This window comes from Pleuronectes platessa, chromosome 10, assembly GCF_947347685.1.
Source record: "Pleuronectes platessa chromosome 10, fPlePla1.1, whole genome shotgun sequence".
NCBI lineage: Eukaryota > Metazoa > Chordata > Actinopteri > Pleuronectiformes > Pleuronectidae > Pleuronectes > Pleuronectes platessa.
The window spans coordinates 5,943,832-5,962,057 of record NC_070635.1 but is presented as its reverse complement, the minus strand read 5'-3'; the positions used below and the strand labels follow the sequence as shown (position 1 = coordinate 5,962,057).

Genomic DNA, 18,226 nt, shown 5'->3' with positions numbered 1-18,226 from the left:
GGTCCAACGCAGCAGCAGCAGCAGATCAGTTATGTAATTCTGTTCCAAAATCCAACAGCTGGCCCACATCTGGGAATTCAACCAGCAGAGAATCATCCAGAATTAAATGATAACTGTTGTTGTGGCTACTTGTTGCCCTCTCTCACTACAAAGCAGTTTTGTTTCACCCCTTGGCTTCTGGCTGTCGACTCAGAATGCCAAGCTGCTCCTGCCCCCCCCCCCCTGAACGGCTGTAACCTTAAACCAACGCTGGCAGGAGGCGGAGGAGGAATCTGCTTTCGTCTACCTCCACCTCCGTAACAAAAACCATCCCTGAGCTGAAGGTATCCTGTAGCTGCGTCGGGTTGTAAATCAGAGGAGTGGCCCTTTTCTTTCCCCTCTCTCATGCGTGACCTCCGCCTCCCAGGGGGGTCGGGGGAGATGGGCTGAGCCTCGGCCCTGTGGGAAACCTGACCAGGAGCCGGGGAGCCTCTTCAAATAACCATCTGACGTCAGGAAAGGCTTCGGCAGGAACAACGGACGGACTGCCGCGGGGGCTGTGGTTCAACCCCGGCTAAAACTTACAGGAAGAGCACACAAGAGTTTTATGTGTTTTCTTTTCAGTGAGCACGGAGGTCAGTCGACCCTCATTGTGGAACGAGGGCAGGACCGACACCTGGGCTGAACCGAAACTGAATATTGAACCTTTATTGTTCTGCTTTGACTCAGGGACTAATAGGGCTATCGACAGCTTCCTGGTTAAGGTGTTGTCAGACATCTTTACTCGATAATTTAGTGCTTTTTCAAAGAGTCTGTTGGTCTGAATAAAGTAGATACAGAGATGCGTTGTTATCATAGACTGCATAACGATATAAAGTATCGTATAATATAGCATATAAAGTCTCTGCTTTCTCCCTAACCATAAAATGAAGCCAAAATATACTGGATACGAACATATCTTACTCTGATGATATAATCCGGGGCCAGTATCTGAGCTGTAGCAATCAGAGGAAGGAGTCATCGCACTGATACACGTGCTCGACCAATCGTGAGTCAGTCTAAGCTGTCAATCACAATGTTTTTACAAAATCCAACATGTAAATAAAACCAAATTTGCCTGATAAATGAGCAGGAAACATTTTATTTTACTTGGACTGTTTAGTTTGGTCCATGTCCCATCCACTAACAAGGAGGAGGTGGGAGTCATGACCTATATTGCAGCCAGCCACAAGGGGGCAGTCAAGACACTTTGGCTTCACTTTTAGGGAGTTGTCTTGTCGTCCATCTTTTATATACAACCTACAGGTTTTACATCCAGATTTGCAGGGGGGCCATTTCTTGTCTTTTCATCTTTACAGTCGCGTTATCTCCGGTTGAATTATGTTTGATTCTAACATGATTATACAATTATTAACAGTGCTGTATATACGACTCTGGCGTGTTTATGTGAAGACTCATGTTTGTTTTGGAAGGAGGGAGAGAAATGTATGTCCTGTGTTGTTACAAGTGTTGTACGAGTGTGTTGGACGGAGGCTGTGTGGTCGAGTGTTCAGCAGATCTGCGTCTCACTCCGGCAGCAAACAGTCCTCGCTGTTTGTTTTCAGCTCAGATTAACAAGGTTTACTCAGAGTTTCAGAAAAGTTCTCACCGCATGTAAAGTATATCAAAAGCAAACTATAGTGTCCGTGCTGGTGAGAAAGGAATGAGAAGAATTCAGCAAACAAGCAGAGATGTTGGTGAACGGTTTATGAAACTTAGAGGTCAGATGAGCTGTACATCAGTGTGTGGGACCTTCATGAGTGTGAACCTGGTCTCATGCTTCATATCTGTGAAGATCCTGAGTCTGGAATCTGCAGGAGTTCACGTGTGAAAGTTAAAGTTTATACAAGCAACTGAGTTCACTTCTTCACTTGTAAACTCCTGAAGAAAACAGATCATGAACTGTGGCTCAGGAGGCAGAGCGGGTCTTCCACCAACCAGGGGGGTCTGTAGTTTGATCCTCTGCTCATATGCCATGGTTTGTTGTCGGGCACGTGAATGATATTTGATAGAAAAAGTGATGCATGTAGATGTGAAAGTGTGAAAACAAGATTTTTAAATAAAGTCCATTTACCTGCTTTTCGTTGTTACTTTATTAACTTTTACGACGGAGAGTTTGATCTATAACTTCAAGTTAAAAAGAGAGATACTCTAAACTGTTAATTAAAAAGATGATAGGGAAAAAGGAGCAGTTATTTTTAGGAGTATACCGCACAGTGTTAGCATACCATTAGGGGTTCCAGCATTTTTTCAATTATGCAGCTAGTTAGTTGAATAGATTGATAGTTGACTATGTTTGTCCCTTTGTCTGCTGCTGTTCCTCAAAACAAGAAGCAAACAGATCTATAATAGAACTACTTGAAAGTATATGGGGGGAAAAAGGACCCTTTGACTGTGAGAAGATGCAACAACAAATATTTTATGATCCATTTTTCACATTTATGGTGAGAAATAGTTTGCAATGTTAAAAAAATCTGTCTTGAATCCACAAAAATACAACTGAAACAGTAGTTTTTTATTCAGTCTCCAAATATGTTTACTGCAAATAGTTATTGCATTAAGATGCAGCCGTTGCCTGATATTCATGTGTCAGCAGAAATGAGTCGTGCTCACAGACCTGAGGATGGAACAGCTGTTTATGGGAAAGAAACTATGCAGGATTCAAACTTGAGAAGTTGCTGTGAGCGGAGAGACAGATTACCACCGTGCCAGAGCCCTGAACCATGGGTGTGTGCAGATGACTGCTCTCTACTCCTGTCAAAGAATTAAGCTGAAAAAGATTATTATTATTGTTACTATTAAATTTGAATCAGTGGCAGTAACATTGTTTAATGTGATCTTCTCCGCCACTTCTCCGCCCAATCACACAGTCACATCTATTCCCAGTTGTGTGGGAACAAGAACACATCAGGTCAACAGCTGGCCCTCCCTCCTCTTCTGTTTTCATGTGTTTGTACGGATATGTGGGGAAAGGGCATGAATGTTTACTGATGATCATATTCCCACCGGATTTTCTAAATGTATTTGGAAGTTTTTCTTCGTAAAAACCAATTTCCCTGGCTAGAAAAACGAATATTTCAGTGTGAGAGTCTGATTCTGTAAACGTTCAGGGGGAAATATTTTATGGACGGATGTCTAGTGTAAATGTTCCAGTTTCCCTGATTGTTAAACAAATGAATTTCCTTTTGCGGTTACACAAAACATTTAGAGGTTAAAACCTTCAGATAGACAAGGTCAGTTTATCCTGAACCTCTGCGGGGGGGCGGCGTCAGCAGGTCTACCTTACCTGAATAAACATGTTTTGATAAGGCTCCTTTGTCTCAGTCACGACTCTGGTGCACAAACTTCCCTGTCATTTACGACATATATCCTGACCCTGATTTTCATCGGCCTGGCAGGAAAGAGTTGTAAAACCATTTGCATGCACGTGAGAGTTTTGCCTCCACGTGCATGTTCACAGTACTCAGCAGTACTGGTTCCATCCTCCCAGAATCTGTCTGCCTCCAGATGAACAGCGTCTGTCTGCTGCAGCCTCCACCGTCATCAAAGCAGACCGGAGTGTTTGACCTCACCCTCGTCTCCACCACAGCTCTGGGGTTGGCCTTTCCTAATTTAACCCCAGTCTGGTTGGCGGGGCGAGGGAAGGCCCATCGTGGCGCCATGCTGGGGGAGGACCTCCCCTGGGGATCCGGCCCTCAGAAGCCACAGAGGATCCCCACCTGACACATCTCAATGGGATCTTATTATCTTATCGTACCAGAGAGCCTGTCAATCAATCCTTTTTTAAATCCTTCAACTCTGTTATTATGTCACTTGTGGTTTGATGTGTTCCAAAATCTGATGCCTGGACCTCAACAGGAGCCAATGCTTCCATTCAACACCTCTGCCACACAGGGGAGCTCCTAATGGACAAACTACAAGGACCTTTACTCTGGTGTGGGATTGACTCACTAATTAGCCAATGAGAAAACTGTGTGCCCAGAGGAACACGTCGCCCTCACAGGGAGCGACCCGTCCCAGAGCGTCCAGCTCCATATCATGTTTAAGACGATTCAATCCAAAGTCAGCTGTGGCCTTCAGTCACGCTGTGTGAAGACGTCACGGAGCCTCGTGTGTCGCTGTTGGAGAAGTGGGCTGTGAAAATGTTTGTCTGTTACCGGGGGGGGGGGGGGTGATCACACAACTGTTAATTGCTTAAGCCGTTTTCAGACTTCGCAGAAAGTCCGGAGGCTTTCTCACATGCAACCTCTGGACCTCAGTGCTCGTCTATCAGCTCTAGAGTTTAATGACTACAATTTCACAACAAAGAAAATCTACTGTATAGGATGCATTTTACTTTTTCTACTCAACATTGGATAATGATTAATGGGAACCGGACTGAAGTTGCTTTTACATAACGCAGACATTCTGCAGCTTGGACGTCACGTGGCTGCATTCCTCTCTGAACTGTGCCCAGTTATTCAGGACCTCAAGTCATGGGAGCTCCTGCTGATGGACTGAAGACTGTAATTAGAGGAAACACACTGCATTAGATCACATCGGGCTCCAGCCCGGGTCAACGGGCTTTCACGTTTCACACGTAATTTGTCGACAGATAATTTGTTTTCAAGTTTCTCACCTGTCGCTTCGGATCAGGGCGTCAGATTCTTTACCTGAGTACAGTGGGTTTATTCCCAGAGTTAATATCCTTCTGTACATATTTATATAAGCTTCATATCCCACTTAAAGGTGTAGCTGCTTCTAGCTGGTCATTGTGACGGACCAGTCCAACAATCAATCACACCAAAGAAAACACTCCTGTACCAATCAATCACATTTGAGTTGTTTTGCTCATGATAACAAATCACAATATGTCTCATAGGATTTATAGGGTATCCAAAACTAAATTCAATGAGTTCTTCCTCTTCCTATGTCCCCTCCTGCCAACAGGTTCTGTGGTTTTGTGTATTCCTGCTGACAAACAAACAAATTATAAAGGGTTAAAAAGTCAGTTATAATGAAGTAATGAATCCAAAATAATCCCTAGAATTTGAACTGTTACCTGAAGTGTTCCAGAAAGTTTTGAAGTGATAGTAATATGCTGCCTGGATCATTTTGAACCCACAATAATGTAAGTAATCACCTTTATGGATGTTTTTTTACCGGTTGAATTTTGTTTAGCTGTGTCACGTCCACACAGGTTCCTCGTAAATACCAACTCGACACACACAGAGACAACAATAGCTCTACCTCCTGACAGCCTCCATCAACCTCTCACCGGGTGACAACGTCGGTCCTGCCCCCCCATCCCCCCACCAGACAGGCAGTGACACCACGGTTTCCCACGTCAGAAATAGAGATGGACAGAAGCAGGACGAAGACTCCTGGGAGAGGAGACATGCAGAGGAACGCAGGAATTCCTGTGGGGTGGAGGAGTAGAAGAACGACTCGCCTGAGAAGGAGGGATGGAGGAGGCCTTAATGACATCTTGTTGACAAGCGGGATGAGGGCTATGTGCCCGGGTTCCTGCAGGAGCGGAGGAAGAGAAGGACGTAAGACGAGCCACACGGGCTTTGTGTCGCTGTGAATAGTCGTGTGCTCTGTGAGCCCTCGACCCTGCGTGTCTGCACTCTGCCACGGATCGGACACGAGGACGGACGGGAGCAGTGGAGTCTCCAGCTGTGAGTCGATGCACAATTTCCGACTTGGCGAGTTGTGTCACGGGCCACTGGCTCCTCCAGGCCCGATGTGCTGATCACAGATGCGTGATCAGTGTTTGTGGTTTGTCACTGATGTGGTGGAAAGGAAAAACCCGGCAAAGGTTAAAGGAGAAAATCGATATATGGACATGAATGTGAAGTACGACAGCATCAACCAGCGAAATGGAAAGATCAGATATTAGCGCGGAATATATTTTTTCTTTAATCCATTAAAAACTAGAGAGAAAAAACAGTAAATTGTCATTTTTTTTGAGGATTTATGTGGCAAGCTATTGATCTTATCTTTGACTTATAACTTCTAAGTATCCCACTACATGTACCTAGGATTTAAAAACTTTTTTTCCTGGAGTCGGTTGGTTCTCACGGTGAACTGTGTGTGTCTGTGTCTGTGTGTGTGTGTGTGTATTTAGTCTTAGAGGTTGTAGCTGCAGGTCGGCAGCAAAAGCAAAGAACAACAACCCTGAAGCAGCTGCAGAAACAGTAACTCGAGACTCAGTCGAAGGCTAAAGCATCGATTAGCCTCCCAGCGACCACGACACCCGAATATACAACGTAAAGATGTCGCACTTATTTATTGTCGGAGTGAGCACAACAACCAACGGTCCGGAATAACAACGTGATTGATGAAGAACCGTCCCCCTCTGGCAAATCGTAAAAATAAGCCCTCAAACTGTGAATGTGGAGCCTGAAACATCTCTATGCTATATTTTCTATGTCATGTATGTGGTGTGTATGTATACCAGGGTCATGCTCTACACGCCCAGAGCTCCTCTTGGTAGGTGACCCCCCCCCCACTGTGTGGTAAATAATCAATGCAACAAATAACAACAGGAATCGAGGCAGAAACACAAACACATGATATCGACTGGTGCTCACGGGACAATCCTTTATATCCCTGAGCTCTTGTTAGAAAGTGTCAATGACTGTAGAGGAAATCTATTTACAGGAGACGGACCTACATTTGGAAATAGGTGATCAGATTTCAGCAGAGATGGAGATAGATGATGGGTGGCAGGGCATGTGTGTGTGTGTGTGTGTGTGTGTGTGTTTCAGTGTTAGCGTGCCCGTGCCTGCAGTGTGTATTTGTGTTTTCTGCTGTGGCCAGGGGGGGTTAGCTTTACTGAGAGATTACCACCATGCTGAGGAATAGAAGGGGTCTGGGAGGCAGGTTTTCTTTTCTGGGGGGGGGGGGGGCTCAAATCCAGCAACCCCCAAAGAGCCATGAGATCACAAAGGCGAGATTGAGCCTGAAGATTACGTGGATGAAACGTACAGTGGGAACCTCCGTGATGCCGCTGAGGGACAGAGGGTTCGGCTTCTTTTAACTTTCCTGAAGCGGCTGGATGTGAGAACACAGATTTCAGTTGCTGTGGACATTTTACTGAACATTTCCGGCCGGCCCCCGAATAAAATGTCCGTTAAATGTCCGAGTGAGCTCATGTGGGAATACAGCAAAGGGAATATCTCAGGTTAGCTCACCAAAGGTCAGCTGCATTCAAAACCATCCTGTAGATTCACCGCACCCCAGGAAGCGACTGTTTTATTCGCTCCCCTCGCTTGAAATGGATTGGAAGTGAACAGGGAGGCGAAGGTTTACTACTGGTATATTCACATACGTGTGACCAGGCCCTAACACGAGATGGACATGAAACTGGAAAAAAACGGAAAGAATACAAATATCTCAGGCTGAGAAAGAGGTGTCGTCATGTAGAAGACACAAATTAAGATTTCCACTTGGAAGGACGTCCAGATTTTCGAGAGCTTTTGGTGGTAAGGGCCGACGCCGGGGATTTCCTGCTCTGCCCAGACACCTGAAGGTTCCAGATGTTTTTCTGTTGTTTCGAACACGTCTGACCCGGAGACTCTCCTGCTCCAATCTTCATATATGAAAGGGAAACTCAGGACCCAATTTTCCAGATATCTTCTGGAGTACATGTCTGAAAACGGCTCATGAAACCTTTCAGTGAGGTGCACGGTGCCATGCAAGTTAAACTGAGACTGTGATATTAATATTCTGTGGTGTTGTATAACATGTCATGGCTGTAAATCACTTCAAAGTGGGACGTCCACCTTTCAGCATCATTACCAAATATTTCAAACTATTTACTTCCTCATGTCAACATTTTTCCGAGTATTAATTTCCCCGTGTCTGAATATTAAGTGTCAAGTATTCGAGTTAAAATTAAAAAAGAACATAAGTGTCTTTAAATCCAAATCCTGTAATATGTAACACGCGGTCACACGTCGTCACTTGAAGATTAACCAGACCACAGGTTGTGTGCCAGGGTCATAATAAGCCCACAGAGAGTTAGACTCACTCCAGAAATCAAGTCTCCTCCTTCTTATCTTCACGGAGTTCCTGCAAACAGTGACAGATTAACACGGCCCGGCTGCTCCGGCTGCTCCGGCTGCTCCGGCTGCTCTGGCTGCTCCGGCCCTTTGTTTGTTTCGGGGATCTCTTGCTCTCAGCTGATAAAACCATCAGAGCGATGTCTGGTGCACAGTCACAGCTCATCTCTCACACCCTCCTGCCTGTAGGTGACCTCAGCACTGAAACGTCCAATCAGTAAATGAATGACCACAGAACCGCAGTCGGGACATTAGTGTAATTACTGTAAACAAGCAGGACCATTAGAGAGGAGATTAGCCGCCTCTGGGGACTATTTATAAAGTTTCCCCTCTGGGTCAGATTTCAAGGAACGGTGTGAAATGTTATTTTGCTTTTAAACAACATTGATCTTTGGATGAAAAAATCTGACAACATAGGAGATAATTAACTTTGTCAAGGGGCCGTTTACTTAAAGGAGTCGGAGGGGGTGGGGTTTATGACCTGATCTGCAGTCAGCCGCTCTGGAGTCAAGAGTCACACAGCCTCCTGGCTTTAAACTGAGGACATATATCCACAGAAAGAGGACGAGTGTATGAAATGTAGCATTTTTTTATACGTTATAAATCTAATTAAGTTATTTTATGTGATATTTGGAGTCAAATCCTTTGCTTGAATCTGGCCCTTTGCTGTGTGTCTTCCCCCAATTCTCTCTCCCCCAGTCCATGCTTGTACTGTCCTGTCAAGAAAGTTGAAAAATGACCAAAACTTTATTAAAAATAAAGAAATAAATTCAGAAAATATCACTGTCCTGGTGCATTGTTATAATCCGACGTGCGCACGGACGTCAAACATCTACACCAAGGCTTAATGGCCTATCTTACTGTATTAAAGAAAGTGAGTGATCCTGCAGACAGACTGACACACACTCAGACACACACACTCAGACACACAGACAGACACACAGACTTACATAACCTCCTTGCTGAAGGTAGAAATAAGAGATTGTGTAATGTACATGACGACCAACACTAGACATTTGATTCAATGAGCTGGATGAGTGACAAAAGTAAAAAAATACCGTCTGTGTGTTTGTGTGAGTTCATGTTTTCCCCAGAGTAGTTTCCACATCCTCACCTCAAGCAGGTGTGGTGGTTGTAGGTGAATATCACAGATTTACCGTGTGTGTCTGTATGTGTGTGTGTGTGTGTGTGTGTGTGTGTGTGTGTGTGTGAATGTGTGTGTGTCTCCCGCAGGTGGGTTTTCCAGATGAGACTGCTGCTACTGAAGCGTGTGAGTCACAGCGTCTGTTGAGACGTCCACCGCAGTGTCGTCATACCTGAGCGCTGCCAGACATGTCTTTGTGTGTGTGTGTGTGTGTGTGTGTGTGTGTCTGTGAGGGTCTTCATCTCAGAAATGGTTGTGTGAGGGTGAAAGTTAAATACCACCTCCTGCAGCCCCTCTTCCATGATTCCACCTGTAAATCTTCTCAGACCAAACAGTGAAGAGACAACACCTGATATTCTTCAGTGACTCACACCACTCTCCGGAAAAAAAACAACTTAACAACCTCAAAGTGAGAACTTGAGGAAAAAGCCCCGAACCTGGCAGAAGCCCAGTCTCTTCAGCTGCGTAATTTATGACTCCCGTCGGCCGAGCGGAGTCACAGAGGGACAGACGCTGGGAATTCAACATCAGCTTACAACATAATCACATGGTTGCTTGACCCAAAGTCACCAAACGGAACCGAGAGTCCAAAACAGTCCCACTGACCTCATCTCCTGCTTTTCTTTCTGAAATTTCTTCAGCGTAGTGATCGTAAAAGAAAACGAGCTGCGGCCAACCAGACTACCCCCCCCCCCCCCCCCCCCCGAGGATTGAGGCCCTATCTACATATGATACGTCCAATTTAGATTTTCTCTTTGTTTTCAAAAGATGTGTAAAGCTTGCCCTGCCACATGTGATACAATAAGCCATTATAGCATCAGCTTGTGTTCATAATCACCGTGAATATCTCCTTAAATAATCATAATTACAAAGGTGAACCCAGCACAAAGGACAATGTCGGATTTAAACAGAAAAACACTTTGATCCAGCAAAAGAGAAGTCAAAGCATTGTGGCCTTTGTGCGACAATTAACGTCGCCTCGCACAACTTGGCAAGCTGTTTTTTGTCTGATGTAATTACAGTGTGTGTGGAGCAGAGCCCGGGGCAAGGTGTGAAGCAGGTTAGTCATCGCTGCTCGTCGGCACATCTGCATGACGTCTCTGTGTTCGAGGCACCGGGGGGGGGGGACGTTTTGGGGGACACGAGACAGAATGATTTATTTAGGACTTTCACAGTGAACCAGGGGTGAAGAGTATGTGTGTTTTTTGATCCCTGACACATGCACTGAACTCCAGATAATCTCCTCTGACATTTCTCCTGATGAGCTCCCAAGTGAAAAAGTCAGGATGAGCCCGTTTGAGTAAACAGCTTGAGATTCTCCAAAGGACACAAAACCAACGACACTATAGATAACTCAGGATAAAAAGACGCTGCCTGCCTTACACAATCATTTTTAATAATCATTTTTGTCCAACAGTAGGAAGTTTTGATTTATCGTCCGTCTTTATTCCCAGTCCATGTTGCTGGTGGAGACCAAAACAGAAGAAAAAGAGAGAATATTTAGCTTAGAATGATCAGCTGACCTAGAACAAATAACTTCTATTGAGGAATAACATTGTTCTGTGTCTGATTTGTTTGTGAATTGCCCACAGTTCAACTTTAAAGTGATAAAATTGTTGACAGAATATTCCTCTGCCCCTGAGTGGCCAAAAGTGAACTTGTCTGCTTGGTCATCTCACCTCCAGAGGACAAAACCTAATATCTGCTTAGTTGAAAGTGAAATGAATGACTTGCATGTACAAGTGAGAACTCCACTTGGGAACTCAACACAAATACTACTATTTGTGTTGCTGATAACAAACAGTTTAGTATATTTGAGCTTCCTGAGACACATTTTAAACAAACTCAAGATATGAAACTTGTCGTCCATCCTCTGTGTTTCTCTCCTCAGTCACACAAACACCTGCCAGCCGTCACTGTTGTGTGTCTGATGCTGTCACTTCCCTTCGAACCACATTTCCACTGAGCGTCGCTGACTCGTTGTCATAAAACTGCAACATGAACCTCGGAGCTGCAGAAATTGTCTGGAGCGTTCATCAGCTTCCACCCAAACAAAGCCTCTCACAGGAATATAAGTTTGTTATTATTGTCCCTGACACAGATATCAGGCGAGTTACATAAAGAAACGTCCAAAAAGCCAAACACGTCGCTGTGATCCGCTCTGAGTCAAACTGAGGCCGACAACTGTGGAAGTGACTGAGAGTCCCCGAGCTTCACAGGATCCAGGATGACAGCAGAGTCCGACTGATGCTGGAAACAGTGGAGAGTGATCCGCTAAAAAAAGAACGAACAGGAGCTTCGGGTTCATTTGCTGCCTCGGTTTTCACCTTTTATTAAAAGGCGTGTGGTCAATTTTAAATGGAAACGTCAACAAAAGGCCCTTAAATTGAAAAGGAAGCAGTTTTGTATCTGAGGAAACATGGCACACTGAGAGAGGAAGTGGGTGTAGATCTGGGAAACAGGAAATAAAAGAGGAGGAGGAAAGGAGGGATCAGAGAGGGAAACAGAGGTTTGATTGACCAATGATTAGAAATCTGGTGCAGGTATAAACACGAGTTTGGTGTGAAGGTCATTAAGGTAACGGTGTTTGAATGTTGTGGTAACTAGAGCCCCCTGCTGGTCAAATGACCAACAGAGAGACAGAATTACCACTATCATTTTAGATTTCACTCCCAAAACAAATAAGTTCACTTCATTGTGGCTGTCAAATGAAAAGGAAGTGATAGTGGTAAAGAAAGTAACATAAAGTTTAAACAGTTTAAAAACAACACGAACAAGGGAATAAAGGTAGGGTAATTAAAAAATGAGTACATGTACTGGATTATACTTATATTTCACTTAATATTGCATAGTTGGAAATTATGCACTCATGTTGGGAAATCCAAACAAGGTCAAGGTCAAACCAGTGACAACTTGGAATGTCTCACATTAAGAACAATAGGAGGAAAAAAAAGAGTTTAGGATAAAAGCATAAAAGCATCAAAAGGTATAAAAATAAGTAATGGTGTTCAAAATCAAAAGATGATGTTGATTAAAAGGGAGATCATAGAAATAGGTTTTGAGCAATTCATAACAAAGCAGGATCAGGGATTTATAATTCAATTTGTGAAAAACAATACAACATTGACATTTAGTGAGTAAAACAACTGTCGTCCGGGAAACGTTCTGTATAACAAGGCTTCTAATGAAATTAAATTACTTGTTAAAAGCGAATAAAACAAGCTTTTCTTTATTAGAATAATACTTAAATATAATCATTTTATTAAGGTTTCCTTTTCAGCTTGTTTTTTTGCCTCCAACAGATAAAAGATGCAAAAAAATAAGGTTCAATTTACCTTTATTATATTTTTATTTCTTCTTTTTTGTTTCATCAAACAGTTTTGGAACATAAGAGTAAATCACTTCCAGTCTTTAATACTTCATCATTTAATGCAACAGTCTTTATTAGAGCATACCAGAAAAACAAAGCAGCAGAATAAAACAAACGACAAAGCAAAACCAAAATCAGAGAAAAAACAACATTAAATATATTAAAATAACGTCTCATGTCACAAAATTAGGAATGTTGAAAAGTCAGCGAACTCATCACGTGAACCGACCACACACATTCATATTTCACACAATTCATTTAAATGCCGACATGAATATGATGCAATAGTTATGTTTCTCTCCCCTGTTTAATCCCCTGAACAGATTCAGTGAGATTATCCTCCACTAATCCAGCTATCACTGTCTTTCATCTCCTAATCCTGTATTTGCTAAACTGCAGATCAGATCAGGTTTGCAGACAGGTGTGACGGCCCCTTCATGTTCAGTGCTGCAGCAGTTTGGATGAATAGATACATCACCACACGATTCCCAGAATAAAGGGAGCATGAGCAAGAAGCCTTGTGTGGGATCCACGCTGGAAAAAATAAGGAATCTGTTGAATTTATCTGTCTACTCCTTCGGCTACATGTGTTTATTAGTTATAAAGACATAGCCATTAGCTGTGTGAGACCCATCTCATTTCAAAAGCATGGTAAAGTATTTCTTTGATAAAAATATAATATTTTATATATTTAAGTCTCCCCCTAGTGACGATATTCTGTAATAGCAGCAGTATGTGTGCATATCAGATCTTCTTTCTGTATCTACATATGAATAATGCTATTGATCATTTTCCAAGATAAAGACACATGTGCCATCTTTCCTACTTTCTCTGGAAAATGAAACACAAGAAAGTAATTTGCTCCTTACTTTGACATTTTAAATGTGACATTTCATCAATTTAGTCTTTGATGTTTTATATTCTTGTTTTAATTTGTACTCTTTGTTAAGATCTGTTTTGAACGGTGCTCTAGAAAAAAGTTATTTGGTTATTTTCTTTGGAGCTAAAATTGTGTAATGGATAATTAAATGTTTAAAAATGAACTTCTTCCCTTCATTGTAATGGTTGATGGATAAAAACATTTCTGAAAAATGTTGCCTACGTCAGTCCATTTACAGGACATGTTGTGTGATGTATAACCTGCTTTAAACCCCCCTCCCCCCCCACCGGCCTCACACCCTTCACCCTCTCCTCCAGCAGCTAGTTGGTCTTGGTCATGCTCTTGGTCTTCAGCTCTGCCAGCTTACTGGTGACAAAGTTCCACTTGAAGGAGGTGTCCTCGCTGCCTCCTCCCAGCGACGCGTATTTAGAGGAGCTGTTGTTGCTCCTTCCTCCTTCTTCGCTCTCCTCTCCCTCAGTGATCTCCTCGTCCAGGTTCTGCTGTCCTCCTGCCTCTGTCTCCACCGCCGCCTCACCTTGGCCTTCCACCACCTCGCTTGTGGCAGCGGCGGCTGCAGCTGCGGCCTCCGCCTGCTTCTTGGCGGCCCAGTTGGCTGAAAAGCTATCCCAGAATCCTGAGCGTCTGGAGGGTCGAGGAGGCTCCTCGGGCCTCACTGCAAGAGGACTGAGATCGAAAAGAGAAAGTAGAGGGCAGAGATGTCAATCGCTTTCAGAAGGGGCACTTTAAAACATATGATTATGCATTTAGTGGTTTCAAAAACATACAATGAACATTAAGGACTAATTGATGTTCAATTGCAATTTCTATGTGATTAGAACTCGGGTAAGAATTGGATGATCAGACTGAATCCCCTCTCATGCCTGCATGATGCGTATGATGCTAGAGGCCGTGCAGCCATTTAGCATAGCTTAGCATCAAGAATGGAAACAGAGGGGAATGGCTAGCCTGGCACTCTACAACCTCTTTGTACTGAGCTAACCAAGCTAACTCGTTCTTAAATTAGAACAGATTTATATTCTTTTAGAACTGTTTGCATGAAAGGGATAGGTCCCCGAAACTATACATCGATAGTAAAGAGGGAATCATCATCATACATGAAATATAACCTTATTATAATTCAAACTTTTAACCAAATTTAGCGGAAATTTCTATTTAGAAACCTATATTGATCAGACCTTCTTTCCTATTCAAGCTGTCCGTGGTTATTTGAGCTTCCTTTAGGTATAAGTGAAGTATAATTAACTTATGATAATGCACAGATGTTATTTACACCACACAAACGTCCCAGTTGCTACAAGGTGTGGGAATAAAACTTACTGGTCAGGGACCGGTGGGCTCTCGGTCTCCTCCAGGAGCTGGTGCTCATCATCTTTGTTGAACAGAGTTGAGAATCTGTTCCAGCTTTTGGCCCCGGCCCCTTGCATCTGCACACACACAGGGTCAAAGGTCACAATAGACTCAATTGAACACTGATCCTCTCTTTTCACTTATTATTCCTCATTACCAGATATTCACTGTATTTGTTTTCCAGGATTTACATAAAACCATTTTGGGAAGATCAACAAAACCCCAACTCCAATGTTCACGTACTCTTCTGGCCAGTTGGGAGACCGCGTTAGGCCCCTCCTCCTCCTGCACCGGACTCATTTCATTCTCCACCTCTGTGACCTGCAAAATAAAAAATACAACTTGAAGATGAAACAGATGCAGACAGAAAATCTCCTTCATTTATTTTACAACAAAGCAGGAGTGGAAGCACAAGACTTGTGTGCAAGTCTAAGTGCAAATTATGAGGCCATATACTGGAGGTGGAAACAAGCATTTAGAGTTTGTATTGGGCGTACACTTATACACTGACAGTGTAATATTAGAATAGTATTTCTACACTATATGTTAAGGTTATGGTACGCATGGCATAGACTCAAATAGCAGCTCTGACAAACACATCCATCTAAAGGGAAACTATCTCTGCAAGCACAGAGAGTATTTCCTGTCGTCCTTGTTGAGGTCGTGGTTTGTGAGAGAGCACGGTTTGAAGCTGTCAGCTGGTTCGTACAACGACACCGGTCATGGCTATCTGTCTCATCCCCCCCCCCCACCACCACCACCGTAAGTCCGTCAGTGGAACGCCAACTAATCCGTGTGTTTAGCGCTTGTGCAGGATCAGGTTTCTCAGCCATCGCGAGATCTTGGTCAGCCTGTTTCACCGGTACCAACCACTGGATAGTACAGGTGCCACCAGGGAGGCCATGCAAACCAGTGGTGGGAGAAGTACTCAGAGTATTCAAGTGTAATACAACCACTCAAAGTACTCCATTACAAGGAAATCTGCTGCACTCTTAATCCTACTCCAGGTTGAGCATAAACCGCATTTTACTGTTGTAAGTGATATACGTGGAGCTTGTATTTCTTTATCTGCTTGGTTGTTCAGTCCACTGGTTCCCAACATACAGGTGGACCCCTTCAAATGAAATGCAACATAAATCGGAGGGGTCTTTAGTGGGAGAGGAAATTAACAATTAACTATTATTCAAGTTTAGAGAGGAAATTAGTGAAATAACATCTCAGATCATTGAAATATGAAAGGGGGTCCCACAAAGACGACTTTTTACATTGCTAATGAAGTTATATTTTCACACCTATCCATTAATTTGTCGTTTTTTATGTGTTTGAGCAAGATTAGTCAAAAACAACTAAACTAATTTAGAGAAACTTGTCGTAAGGATGCAGTGTGTGAAAGCAAAGAATCAATAAAATGTTGGCACGGATCCAGATCAGGGAGCAAATAATAATTTAATTAAATTTTCTTTAACATTTTGAGAGGTTTTTTCCTCATTAAAAATAAAGCATAAATATGGTATATGAGTATGTGAGTGTTTGACGTCTGGTGCAGATTGATTGAATTTAAAGGGATTGTTGGACCCTGGTGGACAAATGAGCTGTGAGTGTGATTCTAGGTCTATAAGCCAAAAGGTTTAGGAACCATCATGAAATCTTAATAAGTAACGAGAAACTACAGCGTTGAGAGAAAAGAATTGGAGAAACTATAATATTCTCTTCTGAGGTTTTAAAGTGGCATAGAATGGAAATACAGAAGTAAAATATACCTCAGAGTTCAGGGCTAGAATAAATGCAAACCAAACAATAGAGATCACAGTAGATCTACAACCCGTCGGCATCAATACCAGTTTCACCAGTGATTTCTCTGGAAGGGTCTTTTCCAGAGGAAGCGCTGTGGAGGCCTAACTTCTGCTTTAAAGTTCCCTTTGCTGAGAAAAACTACCGGAGCTCATCTGACCCAGTGATGAATAAGAAATGATGAGTAAAACCAAACCTGCTGACTTTTGACCCGACCTGGTGATGGTGCCCCGTGTCAGCCCTCTCATGCTACACCACATGAATGTGAATTAATGGAGAAAGGTGTAAAGATCCTGTACCTCCTCTGCAGCGTCCTCCTCATACTCCGGGTTCAGCGTCTTCAGCACTTTGCTCTTGTAAACCTTCCACACGGGATTCATACTTGCACGAATGATGCTCGGCACTCGGGGCAAGACCTGTGAAGACCTCTCGGACGTCCGACCTCCACCAAGTCTCCTCTTCCAGCGTCTGCACGTCTCAGTTGGGCCAACGTCGACCTGCTCCCGTGCATAAAGTTCTCAGATGTTCAGGAGGAGCAGGGGAACCCGTTCAGCTCTGAGGCCCCGACCGACTCATAGCGTCTCTCCTGAGCTTTGTCTGAGCCAACTGGGTGGACAGCTGCGTTCCTCCCCGCGGAGTCTGAGCACAGGTGAGGCTGGGGAAGCTGTGCTGCTCATGCAAGCGCCCACGCAGGTGTACACACACACACACACACACACGCACACACACACAACCACACACACACGCACATCCAGTGTCCCTGTTCAGAAACAGGTGTGGATTTCCTCATTCATATTTTAGAGAGTCTCTTTTCCAGAGCCAGAGGTCCATTGTCAGCCAGCGTTGGTACACTAGCTCCTGTAACCCTCATGCACACACACACACACACACACACAAACACACACGCACACAGATGCACCGTACTGGTGTGTTTATGTTTAGATAGAAATGTTATGTTGATTATTTTTCAGGTTCCAAAGTTGGATCCTAACCGTTGTAACAATATAAAATCCCAAAGCAGAAATGCCTTTATGAAATAAAGATATATAATATTATCTTTTTAGTTAAAACAAACACACACATTGACATAGTTTATTCAGGGCAACACACCTTCATCCCAACACAAACCAACTCATCTTCCACTGTTACCTGGGCACTTCCTCACCGTCCTCCCCCCCCCCCTCCGTCCTCCGTCCTCATTGGCGGCTGCAGGACATCAGTCAAACACCAATCAGATCTCAGGGACGCTCCACAGGGTTTCTGTGACTGGTCACATGGAAACCTGAGCGAGGACGTCCAGCGTGGTGGAGATAAAGAAGAGACGTATAAAGCTTTGATGACTGATCTGGTTTCACCAGCCACCAACAACAATGCAGCCGACCAAGGAAAACCTGTGTTTTGTACTTTTTGACTCAAACATGTGTTGTTAACATCTGAGAAACAATTTAATTCCATGGTGATATGTGAAGTTAACTTGTGTGAATGATCTGTTTTATTACAGTTATCATTATGACATGAGAAACACAGCGATAACTTATCCACACTCACGATATAGATGATAATCTTGATTATACACCAGAGACATTTGATCTAAAGTTTCCTATAGC

The 18,226-nt window shown here is 43.5% G+C and overlaps 1 protein-coding gene across 1 annotated transcript; it reads right to left on the bottom strand.

Moving 5' to 3' along the window:
- Nucleotides 1–13,779: 13,779 nt before the first annotated feature.
- On the bottom strand, nucleotides 13,780–17,253 carry LOC128450184 (uncharacterized protein C1orf232). The gene is made up of 4 exons (XM_053433704.1): nucleotides 16,919–17,253; nucleotides 15,072–15,149; nucleotides 14,799–14,905; nucleotides 13,780–14,144 (listed from the first exon to the last, which is right to left on the bottom strand). Exons 1-4 carry the CDS (start codon nucleotides 16,997–16,999, stop codon nucleotides 13,781–13,783), a joined length of 630 nt encoding a protein of 209 aa, XP_053289679.1. The 5' UTR covers nucleotides 17,000–17,253; the 3' UTR covers nucleotide 13,780.
- Between the last annotated feature and the right edge of the window lie 973 nt (nucleotides 17,254–18,226).